Source organism: Microtus oregoni, unplaced genomic scaffold (assembly GCF_018167655.1).
Source record: "Microtus oregoni isolate MIOR12 unplaced genomic scaffold, Mior012 000021F_ref0000039, whole genome shotgun sequence".
Classification (NCBI taxonomy): Eukaryota; Metazoa; Chordata; class Mammalia; order Rodentia; family Cricetidae; genus Microtus; species Microtus oregoni.
In genome coordinates, this window is record NW_024543080.1 from 22,338,760 (window position 1) to 22,355,203 (window position 16,444).

Consider the following 16,444-nt stretch of genomic DNA (forward strand, 5'->3'; position numbering starts at 1 on the left):
AAAAATAAGTTACGTGTCATGTTGGAGGAGATAGTAGCCCTGGGTGAGTGATTGTTCCAAGGGAGGGTAGATATGAATTAACGCTAAGATATCCTTATTATAAACATCCCTCACAGGAAAATGTTGTGTTTTGTTTTTTCTTCAGAGACGAAGCCATTTATTTGAATCTGGGCAATTAGCCTCTAAATGCTCAATTCTCCAAACTGCTTGAGAGTCGTGCAAGATTAGATGCTCCATGTCCCCACCGAGAACTTAGTCTGGAGTGGTACTACGGTAAGATCACAGGACATATTGCACATCAAGGCGACTAAGTGCCTTAAAGGCTGCTTCTTAGCCCCCAGCTTCGATTACAGTTTCTGTGTTACTCATGTTTCCGGAACATAAGTGTTACACCTGACGTGGTTAACTTAATTGGGAAGAGGTTGATTTTGGCTCATGGTTTTGGAAGTTCTGGTCTGTGAATTGCTATCTCATTGTTTTAGACCAGGAAGCAAAGTGGCAGGTGGGGTGGGGGGTGGGGGGGGGGTGCAAGAGCCCGCAGTTCCCTTCAAGAATGACTCCCCAGTGATGTGATTCCTTGGATGTCTACCTTTTCAACCATCAGATTAGGGGTCAGACTTTAGATATGGGGGCCATTAGCAGACTTACACAGTTTTCAAAGCTATTGTTATTTTATCGTATTTTTTTATTATGTGTATAGGTATTTTGTCTTCATGCATGTCTGTACTGTGTGTGTGCCTGGTGCTCATGGAGGCCAGAAGAGGGCATCAGATTCCCTAGAACTCTAGTGCCAAGTGGTTGCTCAGGAGTCAAACCTAGGCCCTGTTCAAGAGCAGCCAGTGTTGTTGACCCCTGAGCCCAGCCCCTATTGGGAAACATTTCAGATATGAACAAATAGCACATTCAAGGTTATGAGAACTGCTCAAAATGCTTAGAAATAGCAAGTAAAAGGGTTTTTGTGGCCTTTCGCACAGACTGAGACAGCAGTGAGTACGGTTTGGCCCCTGGAATGTAATACTGACCCCTCTGCTCTGTGTCTCGCTCAGGGCAGGGTCTCAGGAAGCTAGTACAACTGCCAGGCTGTTTACTAGTGATTGGGCGAGGAAGGAGAACACAGTGCAGGCTCTAAAGGCTTTGCGCCACCCTGCAGGGAGGACTGTAGCTGTGAGAGAAACAAACTGGAGACAGAGGCAGATCTCAGAGCCCTTGGACCTTGCACAAACCCTCATAGAAGCTGTTTGCACCCACTCCAGGGATGAAGGAAACATGGGGGGGGGGGTCTCCTCTCTGACACCGCTGCTCCTTCCTTTCCAAGATGTGAAAAGTGACCCAGCAGGTGGCCCTGTGTGCCCTGAGCAAACACCAGGGCAGCTTCCTGTCTGGCATAAGCCGGGTTCCACACCACTTGTTGCAGGGCTCCTTAGATAAGAACCCACAAAGGGGCCCAAGGCAGACAGCAGACTTACCACGGAAAGACCGAGGTCACATTCGCAAAGCGAACACAAGGAAAGAGCGCCCACAGGCAGTGAACCGTCTAGGGTAGGAAGCCTAATGGCCTATAATTATGACATATTTTTCTCTTGTTTGTGGTGATTGGGTGAATGGATATTAATTTTATTCCTTTTAGGCTCAGGAAAGTTGGAGAGGGAATGTGCTTCTTAGAAATGTTTTATAAAAAAAAGAGAAAAAAAAACACAAAATGTTTTTCTAGTCGATATAGTACTGCTTTTGGGAAAGAAATTTAAGTCTTCCCTGTTTTTACCTAGACAGAAATTCCCCCACCCCACCCCCACTTGGTGACAGGGTCTCATGTATCCCAGGTTGGCCTGGAATTCACTATGTAGCTGGGGATGACTTTGAACTTGACTGTTCCTTTTGCCTCCACGTCCTGAGTGCTGGGATTATAGGCGTATCCCACTACATGTGGGGGTTGAACTCATGGCCTTATGCACCTGAGCTGCCTTCCCAGCCACCTAGATGGAATTTACATTACTCTTCAATCTTCTTTGAGACTTAATACTAAATTAAAGCTTCACCATGCAGGACCTTCAGACTGGATTTGTCAATGGATTAAATAGAGTCATTGGCCCTTTAAGTCCTGTGGTTTGTCTGGCTCAATCTTTAGACATGTTACGTTCTGTTTATTTTCATGTCACGTCCTGGAAGAAAGCGATCGTGCATGCGTGTGTTTCACTGTTATTAGAATATGTGTCCTGTGAAGTCATAAACACAGTTAGCAGGCCACTCCCACCTCCCGTACTCCGTTTGCTTATTCAAGGCTCTCTCCCGCACTTGGTTCCCCACCAGAAGGCAGGCACCGAGGCCAGAGGGCAGTAGGTGACTCTGACCTGGGTTTTACAGCCCTTTCTCTTGTGTGGACATCACTGTAGTGGGGTTAGCTCCATGGGCTCTTGTTATCAAACTCTGATGTGTGATGACCACATTTATTAAATTTTAATAGTAACTTCTCGAATTCTTTAGCATGATGTCTTAGATGAATCTGTTTTGCTAGTTACCCTTCGATGATCTATTCTAGGGTTTCTACTCCTGTGGACTATGTTCGATTGTAAAGGGGATTTGTGTGTGTGTGTGTGTGTGTGTGTGTATTTAAAAGTTCTCACTGGCGCAGCCTCGTGTTCTGTGTAAGTTGTGCGATCTGGTAGTGAATTTTCAAATTGATAAGAATTATCTTCTGGGTCCAAGTTACTGTCTCGCACTACAGAGCTTAAGTGTATTGGAAAGAAAGGGTACACCCCAGAACAAAGTGAATTTATTTTTACATTATCACAGTGAAGGCTGTCAGCGTTTTAAATGGTAAACCCGATCGATGGCAAGCATTCTATAGCCCGAGAAGTGCAGCTAACACCCACTGTAGAAGGGCACACATATACGGCCTGCAGTTTCACAGACTGTGACGGCTTGGCCTGTTATCGGCACAAACAGTGATGTCCTCAAAAATCAGCTTCCCAGCAGCTGCTGCTGGGTGACCTGCTAGGCTCTAGCACCGCCTAAGCTCACATGACGACGCCTCTTTGCTCTTTGCCTCAGATAGTATAGCCCTTAACTACAGTCATCAAGGAAGTTGGTCCCTGTACCTTTCCTTGTGCGCCTGGGTCTAGTAATGTAGAAGGACCTTACGATGGATTTTTTAAAGCGGGTTGTACCTCCTGCCTTTTCTGGGGACCTGGTTTTGGATGCTGGCGATAAGGCCCAAGGAACGTCCCCCAGATTGCTTAAGGTGCGAAGGCTGTGCTCCACTGCCTCCGAGAGGACAGTGGGTGACCCAGGCGGGAGTAAGCTGTGCGGAAATCATGGTGACGGATGTCACCATCAGCAGATAGGTAACGTAAACACGCGTTGCTTTCAGTTCTTTCAAGACTTACTACAAGAAAGTAATTATTTTTTCAAGTGAGACTTAAGTGTTAAAAATGTATAATAAAGTAGCTATATTTAGCCTGAGTCTTTAGAAAGTTTTGTTTTGATTTAGAGAGAGAGACAAGTGATGTAAAATAGTACCAGAGCATCAGGCCTGATCATTTTGATGGTCTTTGGGAAATATGCTGAGAAAGTATTATTAAAAACTCTTGTTATTAAACCCATGAGATATGAAGAGAAGCAAATAAGGTACTGGGTCTGATCTGCCCACTAGAAAAGTGACTTTTTTTTTGTCTTAAAAAAAAAAAGCTGCCTTCTTGTTGTATCCTAAAGAGAAACAAGTATTTGAGTAGGCTGTACCTCAGTGGTGGAGGGAGCGCTTGGCATGTGGATGGCCCCGTGTGGGGTGTTGAGCCCTATGAAAGAGCAAGAGTCAGAGCACACAAGGATTACTGCACATTGTCCTATTTTTGTTACAAAAATCAATTTTATATGGCGAATGGAAAGATGCCCTGTTTGAAATTTCTGACTGAGACGCTTCCGCGTCTTGTCGGAAATCCGTAAGAAGCAGCACTAGGGCCCTGGTGCCTGCTTGACCACCACTGCAGGACAGGTGTCTCTGTCTCGTGTAAAACATACCGGAGCCCGTGGATCCAGGGATCGGCCCAGCTCGCCCTTTAAGCGTGAGCACAAATAAGATTTACTCAGCTCCAGCTTTGAGTCACTAGAATAATATATAATTATTCATTTTTATGTCAGTTCATGTCTTCCGGTGATTGCTTCTTAGAGTAAATTTCCACATACTTTTTAAAATTTGCGTAGACATTTGGCTGTTACCTTAAAGAGAGTTTCCAATCTAAATCTCAGGCAGAGTTTGGCAGCAGCCTCTGTTACTTGTATCTCCCCAGCATGGTTTCATGTCAGCTTAAAAAAGTACAGTTGTAGTTATGAGAAACCGTAGATTCCACTTTAAATATACCAATTATGTAAAAGAATGGGGAGGGGATTTTTTTTTTTAATAAAGTATGTGTTGGGGCCCCCAGGCACTGCAGAAGGTGCAGCCTAGATCTCCACCAGCGCAGCGTCCGCCAGGGCTGCACCGTGTTCTGTCTCCAAACAGACCAAAGAAGCAGATTCTCCCTGTTTGGGCAGCTCTTCTCGATGTTGAAAATCTTTGTCTCTGCCCATGGCTTAACTGCTGTCAGGCATTAGCTGTTTTGAAGTTTCTCACACTTGTAGAGGGTGAGGAGGCAAGGAAAGCACTTTGTCTACCTTTTAGCTTGAATCAAAACCCTGGGTTCCAGCCTGCACCCTGTCATGTTCAACAGTGTGTGCGCGCTCGTGTGCAGTTGTGTAAGGCGCTCGAAATTTTTTCTCCCTTCATTTTCAGTCCTGAGACACTTAAGTCTTTCCTGGTTGTGCGCCACACCTGCCTTGGTGGTTGATGTTGAACTGTAACGGCCACACCTGCTTTATGGTCCCTTTTATTTCTAAACTTGACCTGTGGTGGTTTCTTCAAATGACTGCACTCTTTCTAGTACCGCGTCCACGTTACAAAGTATACTAATCTGATTTCTGCAATTCGTGTTAAAGAAGGACTCTGTCTCCTTTTAGTTTTTATTATTGCGTGTGTGGGCGCATATGTGGGCGGTCAGAGGACACTTTGGGGAGTGTTTGCTCCTTTCACCTTTCCATGGGTTCCAGGGAGGGAACTCAATTGTCAGGCTTGTGCAGTTAAGTGCTTTTACCTGCTGAGTCATCTCTCCAGCCCTAGGTTTTGTGTGTGTGTGTGTGTGTGTGTGTGTGTGTGTGTGTGTGTGTGTGCGCGCGCGCGCACGCTCACCACAGCCTACATGTGGAGGTCAGACAATGAATTTTGGCAATCAGTCCTCACCTTCCACTGTGGGACCTGGGATTCTAACGCAGATCACCCAGCTTGGGAAGTGCTTATGCCCAGGGAACCATCTCACAAAGTGCACACCCCCACCCCACCCCTCCCCATAGGCTAGAAAGCTGGCTCAGCAGTTAAGAGCACTTGCTCCTCTTCTAGAGGATGTTTTTCAGTTCTCAGCACCCATGTGGTGGCGCACAACTGCCGGTAGCTCTAGTTCCAGGGGATCTGGCACCCTTCTGGCCTCCACGGACAGCACCCCGGTGTGCATACTAGATTCAGGCACCCACACACGCACATAAAATAAGTAACACTTTAGAAACATGGCAGTCCCCCCCCCCCCCCATTGTGTTAGATTTTCTGTTATGGCACAATACCAGAGAAAAGAAGTGTAAGGAAGAAATGATGGCTTCTGGCTCCTGGTTTCAGTCCCCCACAGCCAAGGTGAGCAGCTCCCATCATGGCGTCCAGGAAGCAGAGAGAGGGATTGCCTGTTTTTAGAGGCTGGGATCCCAGACAGTGGGGTGGTGCTAGCCACAGGCAGGAAAGCCTTCTGCTCCCAGTTAGCTCACTCTGGAAATGCCCAGGGTTGTACTTTCCTAGCAACATTTTCCATGTAGCCAGGTCATTTGTGTGACTAACCACCACAAGGATGCCATTCCCTGATTAAGGGTTTGTAGGGTGTGTAACTTCTTACCCAAGGTTAAAGCAACACACTGAAGGAGTGTGTATGAATCTGATACCTCTTTTTTTCTTTTCTTTTTTTCTTTTTTTTTTTTTTGAGACATTGTTTTATTCTGTAGCATTGATTGTCCTGGAGCTCACTGTGGCGCTCACTGGGATCTGCCTGCTTCTGCCTCCAGAGTGCTAGGATTAAAGGTATGCACCACCACCCCCCAGCAAATTTATTTCTTTTTAAAAATTCTGTGTTTAGATCTGTCTGTCTGTGTCTGTGGGGGTTTGACCGTGTGAGTACAGTGCACGTGGAAGCCAGAGGCATCCGATCCCCTGGAGTTGCAATGGTGTAAGCTGCTAGACGTGGGTGTGGGAGCTGAGTTCAGGCTTCTACAAGGGAAGTACCCACTCTTAAGCCACTGAGTTGTGTGTTTCCAGCTCCAGATTCCCTTTCTTTTTCTTTTTTTTTTTTAAGTGGCTAAACAAAGCTTAAAAATGAAAACAAGTAATAATCAAAGAAAAGATTTCTGTTATTAGACTAACAGTATAAAACGAAACAAAACCAAAAACCACAGACAAAGGCTTGGAAAATGTATCTTCTTTGTAACAGCAGGCTCCCTTCCCAGCCCAGCCCATCATGGTTGTTATTTTATTTTTTTGTTTCTTGAGTTAGTGTCTCATGTAGGCTAGGCTGGCCCCAGACCTACTATGTAGCTAAGGATAACCTTAATTCTCAGTCCTGATCTCTTCACCTCCCAAGCTCTAGAATCACATGCGGGCTTCGCCCCGTGACCAGTAGTGCGGTTTTCAAGCACACATTCATTCATGACTGTCCTTAAACTCACCTTTGACTTGTTGGCAGTGGCCAAAGAAAGCGGCTGAACAAAGCTGGCCCTGGGCTGCTTTCCCATGCCCCTTTCCTCGCACGCACATCAGATCAGTGTGGCTTTCAGTCCTCACCTGAGCGCCTCGATTTGCCGGAGATAGTGACTGATACGGGCCCACAACTGGCCAAAGTGCAGAGAAACGGGGACTAAGTGCTCTGCTCTAAAGGAAACGAGTATTACCTCCCTGCGCCTGCCCCAGGCCAAGGGGTCTCTGTGGAGAGGGGTCAGGAAGAGCGAGAGCCAGAGGGCATAAAAGGCCGCAGGGGAACATCTGGACATGCAGGGCAGCTCTTCGTAGGGACACTGCGCAGTGCGCACAAGACCCGCGCTAGCTGAAACCAGACCGAGTCCCAGCAGGGAGAGGTGTAGATGGATTTTTCTTTGGACTGCCAGCTCACAAAAAATGAGACGAGACTTATTATTAATTATGAAAACTCGGCTGAGAGTGTATGCTTGTTTCCAACTAGCTCTTATAATTTAAAATAACTCATTTTTTTAAAAAATTAATCTACATTCTTCCACGTGACTTTTACCACTATTCCATTTTGTGTGTTCGACTTGTTCATCATCTGGCTGGCTTCTTCTTTGTTCCTCCCAGTATCCTCTGTCCTGAAAATCCTGCCTGGCTATTGGCTATTTGGCTTTTTATTAAACCAACCATGGTGACATGTGGTCACAGTGTAGGAAAGGTTATTCCACAGCAGAGGGGGGAGTTAGGCGCACCCCCACCATTCCCTTTATCAGAGCTCTATCATCTTGTCGAAGAGTAAGCCTAGAATCAAGGCTTCTTTGATTCCACAGTCTGTCCCTGAGTCAGTTGGTCTGTCGTACAAAGTTTCTGAGACTCAACTATACCATGCTCCTGCAAGTCCTTGATTGTATTTACATAATGATAGAAACAGAAATTAAAATTTACAGATGCAAGAACCTGTGTGAGCTGGTGACTTGCCTCCCAGCCCCTCAATGTGGTAGTGTAGCCAGAAGCAAGAACCTGTGTGAGCCGGTGACTTGCCCGCTAGTGTCCGGTCCCCCCACCCCCACCCCCGTGGTAGTGTAGCCAGAAGCAAGAACCCGTGGGAGCTGGTGATTTGTCCCCCAGCCCCCAGGGCGTTAGTGTAGCCAGAAGCTATGAAAATACCAACTGGAACTGTTTCTCAAGGAGGTGCCGGAGTTTTGTAATTTATTTGTTGTTTTAAGGTAAGGTATTATACGTTACTGGTATGCACAGTGTGGTTCTGCTTTGCCTTGACCTTTTCCCAGTAATCCTCCTGCCTCAGCCTCTGTAATGCTGGGATTGAAAACGGAAGCCACCGTGTTCTGCTAGTTTTATTCATTTAATGAAAGGAGAAATTGAGCATATGGAGAAATTCTGTGTAAATGGTAGGGGATAGATGGATGTACTTATTCTCCTAGAGAGAAAATGATACGTAATGCCATTGGCTTTTGGAAAGGTTTTATTATGGGAGACAGAGACAGACAGATCTGTGTGAGTTTGAGGCCTGCCTGGTCTACATAGTGAGTTCCTGGACAGCCAGGGCTGTGTAGAGAGAGCATCGCAAAAAAAAATTGTCTTTAGTTACTTTTATTGTGTGTGTGGGTGTATGTGTGTATATGTATGTGTGTGTGCACACGCACACCTGTGTTTGCATGTGGCACAGTGCACATACAGAGGGCAAAAGAAGTCAGTTCTCTTATTCCATCTTGTGTGGTTCAGGGATGGGGATTTCGGGTGCAGGTTGCTGGCAGGCCCATTTTTACACTAAGCCATTCCACCAGCCCGTCTGAAGGTTTTTGTTCCTAAGGGATTTTCAACAAGGTTGGGATGTAGATGCATTGTGTCTCATGTGAGAGGCTCCACAGAGAACAGTCTGGCTTAGAAAATACTAGTAATTGTAGGACAGAAATATACATGAAGTGAAGATATTAGTAGGTCATTATTTGAAGAACAGTCTTACTGTTAGTCTTTTTTCCATTTTGAACTTTCTTTAAATATGGCATAGACTAATATTTTATTATGACGTCCTTGAACAACCCAGTGCATTCCAGTATCTTCTGCTGATAGCAGTGCTCCAGAGCCCAGCAGCTTTGGAGTCCCGCTGCTGCCATCCTCCCAATAGGCTGTGCTCCCGCGCCCAGCAGCTGTGGAGTCCCCACGGCCACCATCCTCCCAATAGGCTGTGCTCCAGCACACAGCAGCTGTGGAGTCCCCACGGCCACCATCCTCCCAATAGGCTGTGCTCCCGCGCCCAGCAGCTTTGGAGTCGCGCTGCTGCTATCCTCCCAATAGGCTGTGCTCCCGCGCCCAGCAGCTTTGGAGTCCCGCTGCCGCCATCCTCCCAATAGGCTGTGCCGCCATCCTCCCAATAGGCTGTGCTCCCGCGCCCAGCAGCTGTGGAGTCCCCACGGCCACCATCCTCCCAATAGGCCGAGCTCTGGGACTGACTGAGTTGGCTGTTGTTTTAACCAAACCTGTTTATGCCAATTCCAGCTCGCTGTTGGGATTACATAATTAATTGCATATTACATAATGTGGTAAAGGATGAGACTGGAGCGAGCGTTGTTTTGGTGTGTCCAGAGGTGGACGCTCTGGACAGACCCCACGAAGGCGGATTTCCAGAGAGAAAATGCGCCAAACAGGCCAGAGAAGCGTGCAAGACTGGAGTTTTGCCCTGGAATACTTTCTGAAACTGAACAGCGTAGCCAGTGTCCATGGCTTTGGTCTTAGGCAAGAAAGACAATGGCGTAATCTACAAACCCGGCCTGAATGACAGGGCCCGGGCACTGTGTCAGGAAGCTGAGAATTAAACGTGAATTTAACATTTGAAGTTAAAATCAAACCTCAGTGGGTCTTTTCCCCCCTCATCCTCTGATCCCTACTTGAATAGAGCTTTTAAATTAAATGGTTAGCCGGCTTACTGTAAGGGACTCTCCTGTGCACGGCTGTTCCATATTGTAATACCACTGAAGAAGTAAATCATTTGTTCGGCACATCTAGTTCCCATACGAAATAAAAGGGGTCAGGATGATCAAACAAATGTAGTCTTGATTTATTCATGAGATGCTTCAGCATCCTTCTGGCTTTTGGGGAGCATCCTGATTGTGTGGTTAAAGACAGACACCATGGCTGGAGTGGACAGCTCAGTAGTGCGAGACCCTGGGCATGATCCCAGACTCCTCAAAAAACAACAGAAAACATACTTCGCTGACAAATATTGCAGCCAGAGCATTCTCTCTAGGCATAAGAGTGGGTGGGAAGGAAATACAGTTACTGATTGAGAATGCACTGTGTTATCTTCTGAGTTTTGATGAACACCATGTAGACAGTCTGATTCTGAAATTCGGACTATGTGTTTCCACAGAGTCTTTGCATCACCAGGGTTGCTGTTCTTCTGCTAGGATTAACCTCAGTTCTGTTATTATTGATGCTGCTTGTAGTCAGGAGTGCCAACGTAAAGTGCAAAAAGCATACAACATTTTGTTCATGCTATATCGTTTAGGCGAAGCTGGGGATTGAACTCACGGCGAGGCAAACCCGTTCCCACTGACCTGTATTTTCATCCTTCTTTTTCCTTTTAATTTTGAGGCAGGACTTCCAGCATCATCCAGATTGGCCTTGAACTCGGTCTTCAGCTCAGGCAGGCTTTGAACATAGCCCCCCCCCCCCCCCCCCCCAGCCTCCAGTAGCTGGACTACAGGCATTTGCTAGCGGGCTGATCAACACTGATTCTTTTAAATTGCCAAGAGCAGAGGCAGTGATAGGGGGAACACAACAAACGTTGACATTTAGATGAAAGAGCTTGTGATCACGTAGTGCTCCAGGCCCTGCCTGGTTTGCCTGCGACTGGGATGATCTGCTACTAGTCCCGTGTCCTGCTTCCCCACTCAGACCTAGAACATCCACTGACCTGAGTGCGGAGGCCTGTAGCCGAGACTCCAACACTCAGAAGGGTTGCGAGTTCAAGGGTAGCTTGGACTACAAAGTGAGACCTTGTAGTAGGGGAGGTGTTGGGTAGAAAGTGAGCTGCGTTTTTAGGTGTGTTCTGGGGTTCAGAATCTAGTAGTAACTGCTTAGTGGCTGTCACTGGCCTTAGTTTTCATGATTATAAAAAAGTTAGCAAACTTGATGCATTGTTCAATAAAAGGTGGTAAAATTACTCGAAAAACTTGGAGTTTTGGTTTGAAGGTAAATGAATCACTTTAATTAAAAACACCTCCTTAGAGCATTGCCTCAGAACACATTTTCGAGGACCGTGGGTCTCCATCTTTGGTTACACATAATTCCAGAGTGTTTTAGTACGTGATGTATGGCTAGGTGGACGCTCTCTCAAGCCTGGGTTATTGGGCATTTCAGCTTCCTCCTTTGTCTGCACCGTGTTCTCCTCCAAATAGCCATTGTCAAACAATTGTATGATTCAGAAGTGAGCATGACCACATCCCATCTAGACTTTCCTTTCTGCTGCCGGCCTGAAATAATGACAGAGACTTGTGACCGCTCAACCTTTGCTTAGGCTCGCCCTCTGCTAGCTCGTATAATCTAATTAACCTGCTTCTGTCAATCTGCGTTCGGCCTTGTGGCTTTTACCTTTCCTCAGTACAGGATATCCAACTTGCCCCAAGTCTGCTGGTGAATTCTGTGTGCCTAGATTTCCCCCTCCACTTCCTCTCTCTCCCCGGAAATCACACCTATCCTCTCCTGCCTAGCTATTGGCCATTCCTCTCTTTATTAAACCAATCAGAAGGCGCCTTGGGCAGAGACACATCTTTACAGTGGGGACAGCTATTCCGCAACAATTTCACGGCCTCACCATTTTGTAGCAAGGCTCGTTGGAGACCAGTCTCTCCAGGCTGTGCATGGTTACATTCGAAACATGGAAGTGCTTAACTGCACTTAACTGCATTCGGGTCAGGATCTTTATTTCTCTGAGGTTAGGAAAGGATTTGTAGGAAGCACACTGGAAGTAAGGCTGCATTTGTTCCCCTGTTAAGGGACCTCCACAGCTTCCTGTCTGCGTCACTTGCTGTGACTGACCCAAGTCAGATGGCCAACGTTGAGTCAGTGTGTACTGACTGCTGTGGCAATGCAGGTGGTTAGAATATTGTCATGTGTCATCTAAGGATCTTGTGGTCAGTGATGGGCCACACGTATGGTGAAGATCCTATGAGACTCATCACTGGTGTCTTAGCTGTCCTGGTTTATGGTCAGTGACGTTTACAGAAGGGCAGGATGGCCTGCCGCTGTGTTTCTCTGACTCTTTCCCCATTGTTCACTAGTGTTCTTGCTGTGTTCCTCATATCCAGGCGTTTAACCATTGTTCCGGGTCTCCTTACCCATCTGTTCCTAATGTTTTAGTCCCAATCCACCCAGGACCCTCCGGGACCAGTCCAGATTTTGTAAACCAGAGGGCGTTGCCTGCCTTCCTGGTGAATGGGTTATTAAGAAGCTAAAGGGGAGAAGTATATAATGTAGGGTGACTGTAAATGGAATAAGAGGAATACATATACACTAGTTAAGCATTTCTGAATAATATGATCTATATAACATAGGTCATAAAGTCATAAAAATGTGAACAAGACAATAAAAACATCTAGGAGGTAGTGAGATACAGTGGTGTGCCTGTACTCTTGTCTTCAGGAGGCCGAGTCAGCAGGTTTGGAACACAGTCAGAGCAGGTCACAAATGCGAACAAACACACCTCACCAGAACAGAACACACGGCAAAATACACTCAAGAAAAATCATAAAGATGTGTTTAAAGACCAGGTTCTGGTGAGTAAAGCCATATTTGAGTGGAAAATGTAACTAAGGGATTATCCTAGGAAGATTCAATAGCAGAGCGCCATAAAGAGAATTCAGGAAGCAGACACAGCCCAAGGGCCGACTCTGCCCAGGTCCGAAGAGCGGCCTTGGGTTCAAGGATGGTTATCCTGCTGGCTACAGCTCCAATTCTGGTGGCTTCCTCAAATTGTAGGGTGGGTGGTGCCTAGAGCTCCAGGCTGCCATTCTAACCTCACTTCCCCGTGTGCTAGCTTCTTCTAGTCCGTTTAATATAAAAATGTTAGCTCTTGGAGGGTTGAGTTGGCCTGACTTAATGTGGGAAGCCCCAGGGCTCAGTCCTGTAACACTCGGTTGAGAAACGTGGCAAGAGCCGGTTGAGGACCTGGAGGCTGCTGCCTCTGGCTCCGGTCTCGGATGTGCCAAAGCAGGCTTGTAGTCGCTAACCACAGCAGGTGCCTGGTGCTGTATTTATAAAGCTCACCGACTTTTCCTTCTTTGCCATAAAGCACATTGCTCAGTGGGGCAGTGGTTCCTGAGAAAAAAGCAGCCTTCTATTAGTTCCAAAGTCACAAAAAGAAAAAGGAAGGGAGGGAGGGAGGGAGAGAGGGAGGAGAGAACCTCACACCAAGCAAGTGCAGATGTATAGCAGACTTCCTGTAAAAACCCAGAGGGTAAATATCTTAGGGCTTGTAGGCTGTGCATCTCTATTACCATACCCAGCTTTGTAGAGCCAGGGCAGCCACCGATGATTCATGGGTGACTGTGCAAGACACATCCCAGTGTGGCTTTGTTTACACAAACACAACAGGTTTGCCCTGGGAACCAGAGTTGTCTGACAGTTAAAATATAATAGAGAAAAGGATATTGTTAAGGTCAGGGAACAGACTTACCTCCCCACAGACGCCACAGACACCAGCAGCTTTGATGAGGTCTGCCATTATAGTTCCTTGTATCTTATGTAGCCCTTAGAAGAGTGTTTTTATCTATAGCAGGTGCTCAGTAAATACCAGTTCGCTATCCGTTATCTCACGCTAAACTTCAGGGAATATGACAAGTGGCCATAAAGTCTCTCAAAATTAAAAAAAAAAAAAAACAAAAACCAGGCTCCTGTGACCCAGCGACAGTTTTCGGAAGGCCAGCCGGTCTACTCTTTAAAGATAACATCTGTCGGCTCGCCACATTCCCTTTTTGCCCTCAGTGCCCTGTGTGGAGTCCTGCTTTTGTCAACCCCGCCGGTCAATGTCCGTCTCACAATGGAACCCTTTGTCTAACCAGGCGAGAGTTGGGCTTTCACCCGCCTCTCCCCGTCCTGCCGTTTATGTGGATAAGATCCACACTGCCATTTTTCAGTCATAAAATTTATTGAACCCGGCTCTTTGTTAAAAATATCCATGCTGGGTACGGAGGTAGCACCTGTGGTGCCAGCCCGTGGGGGATGGAGACTGTGGGCGTAGGGGTTCACAGCAAACTCTAGAGCAGCCTGGGCTACGTGAGACCCTCTGTCAAGAGAAGGAAAAAGAAAGAAGGGAAGGGAAGCTTCATTATAAAGGGAAGTTAATCTCAAACAAGTATAGATGGGTGGCGCTCAAAATTAGAACCCATCTGCTTGCCTTTGAAGGTGTATTTTTCTAAATTCTGCTTCTGCTAAAGCAAGCATGTCATCATTGATTGATTTAAATTGTTAAGTAATAGTCCCAGATACCTTTCAGGTGGAGATTATACCTATTTGTCTGCTCTAATTTATTCTTGTTCCTCCACGTAGACCTTAGATGGATTTTCCGTTTTTAACGTGCAATTTAAGTGCAGGTCGCTCAATCTTTTACGGTGTGTATAGAAGTATTAGCCGGAACATTTTTCCAGTTCCCTTGCTGATGAAACCTGTTAAAAATTCTGAGACATTCTTTGTAGGGAATATAGAAATTCTCATTATTCTTGGACCTCTGAATTTTCCCATTCTATAAGAAAGATAATGTTGCGATGGAGAACGGCTCAGCTGTTTAGGTCAGGTGGCTCACATTGCCTGTTTCTCTAGACCTAAGGGATCTGATGCCCTCTTCTGGTCTCTGTTGACAGCTCCACACATGGTAGTATTCACACAGATGCACACACATACGTGTAAATAAAAATAAAATGGTTAAAAAAGAGAAACAAAGTTACCATAAGCACATTTTGTGTGTGTGTGTGTCTCACAGGCAAGTGTTTGTGCACATGTACGCACATGACTGTGGAGGGCAGAGGTTGATGTCAGGTCTTTCTTCTTGTTCTCCACCTCATCTTCTTAGGGCACAGTATTTCCCAGAGACTGGAGTGCACAGCTGGCCAGCCAGCCCTCGTGACTGTCCTGTCTGTCGCCCAACACTGTGATTGCAGGCACCCATCTTATTCACTGGTGGTGGGGATTGACCTCGGGCCTTCATAAGCACTTCAGGGACTGAGCCGCCTCCCCGGCTCCCTTAGTGTAAGCCTCACACGTCACTGTGCTCACCATGGGCGTACCTAAAACTGGTCCCAGTACTCAGAAGGTAAAGGCGGAAGGGTCATGAGTTCAAGGCCAGCCCAGATGATACAACAATATGGTGCCTCAAACTACAGTAAACAAAAATCAAGGCAAATCACTCAGGGAACTCCTATGAAAAATGAACTGTGACTTTAGAACATTTAAAATAGGGCTTTAAAGACTACTAAAATTTTGAAGTTAGACTCTCTCGAATACAGTGCTTTTTAGCACATATTAGCCAGGCATGACCTCTTTTTCTGTGTTGGCTAGCTCGTGTAGTGGTATGGACTTGTCTCCATGTTTCCTTCCTAATCCTGAATAATCCACATCTTTGACATGAGGGTTTTTTTTTTTTTTGCTTTGTTTTTTGAGTTTTCTCTTTCCAATTGAATACTTACTGAGGAACTGAGAATACGCAGCAATGTAGGGGTCTCAGAAGACGTGACTTAAGATGCTGAGGGACTCATCAGACGAATAGCAGAGTTCATGTGGTTACATTTATGAAGGGCATTGTACAGGTTGGGAACACCTAGATGGAAGATGAATGATGCCCTTGGGGTCCTCCATCTGAAGATGTGGACCAAGGCGCTAGCTGAGATGGACCCAGCGATGAGCAGAGCTATCTCTGCTATGCCTGTGCCCAGAGCTCTGTCCACACTGTCACTGTGGAAGAGAGAGGTGTGCTGTGCCCCAGGGACGGCAGAAATGAAATCTTTGAAGGAAATGCTGCTGCTGTTACTTCCTGAGGTTCACATGGAGGGCTCTCTTCAGTGTGACCTTAGTCTTGACATCTGGTGGCTTTCCTTTCTTGGCTGAGACTCTTCCTCCTGTTTGGCTGCAGCCTTCCTAATGGCCCTCTCTCATACAAGAGTGATGTCCGCGGTGGTTCTATCGCTGAGCGCTCTAGTTGATCTAGTAGAGAAAGGCGCGGATAACTGGAGCCAACTGGAGCCTTTGTTTACCATGCGTGGAAGGGCTTCCTGTGTGGGGCAGCCCCAGGTCACTCTGTGCTTGTCTGGCACAGAGGCAAACCCCACCAACCTCATGCTCTGAACAGCCCAGACTGGAGCCGCGAAGCCTGTCTGGCTAATCCCCAGTTCATAGATGTTCTCTAGTCCTTTCCCAGAGGTCTACGCCTCTGCTCCAGACAGCTGCGAGGCACACAGTGCAAGCATGTCAGTGTTAGCAATTCTTCCGTTGGGAGTAACCCATATATACGTTATGTTATGTAAATATACATAGGCTAACAGTTTCCAAAAATATAAATTCTAAAAAAAAAAACCCCACTTGATTCTCACTAACATTGTGTTCAAAACAATTGTTGTTTCAGGCAGTTAAGTTTCT

The 16,444-nt window shown here is 46.4% G+C and overlaps 1 protein-coding gene across 6 annotated transcripts in view; it reads left to right on the forward strand.

Annotated features, from left to right (window-relative positions):
- Fryl (FRY like transcription coactivator) overlaps positions 1–16,444 on the forward strand; it is a 231,706-nt gene that overhangs the window by 70,403 nt on the left and 144,859 nt on the right. For 4 of the 6 annotated variants that reach the window (XM_041671624.1, XM_041671627.1, XM_041671626.1 and 1 more), the window contains exon 1: positions 3,115–3,341. The exons of 1 other annotated variant lie outside the window; for it this stretch is intronic. In XM_041671624.1, the coding sequence (XP_041527558.1) occupies positions 3,140–3,341 (202 nt within the window). In that variant the 5' untranslated portion in view covers positions 3,115–3,139. Of the gene's footprint in view, positions 1–145; positions 274–3,114; positions 3,342–16,444 lie in introns of those variants that run through there. One more of the 6 variants, XM_041671631.1, reaches the window with a different exon arrangement.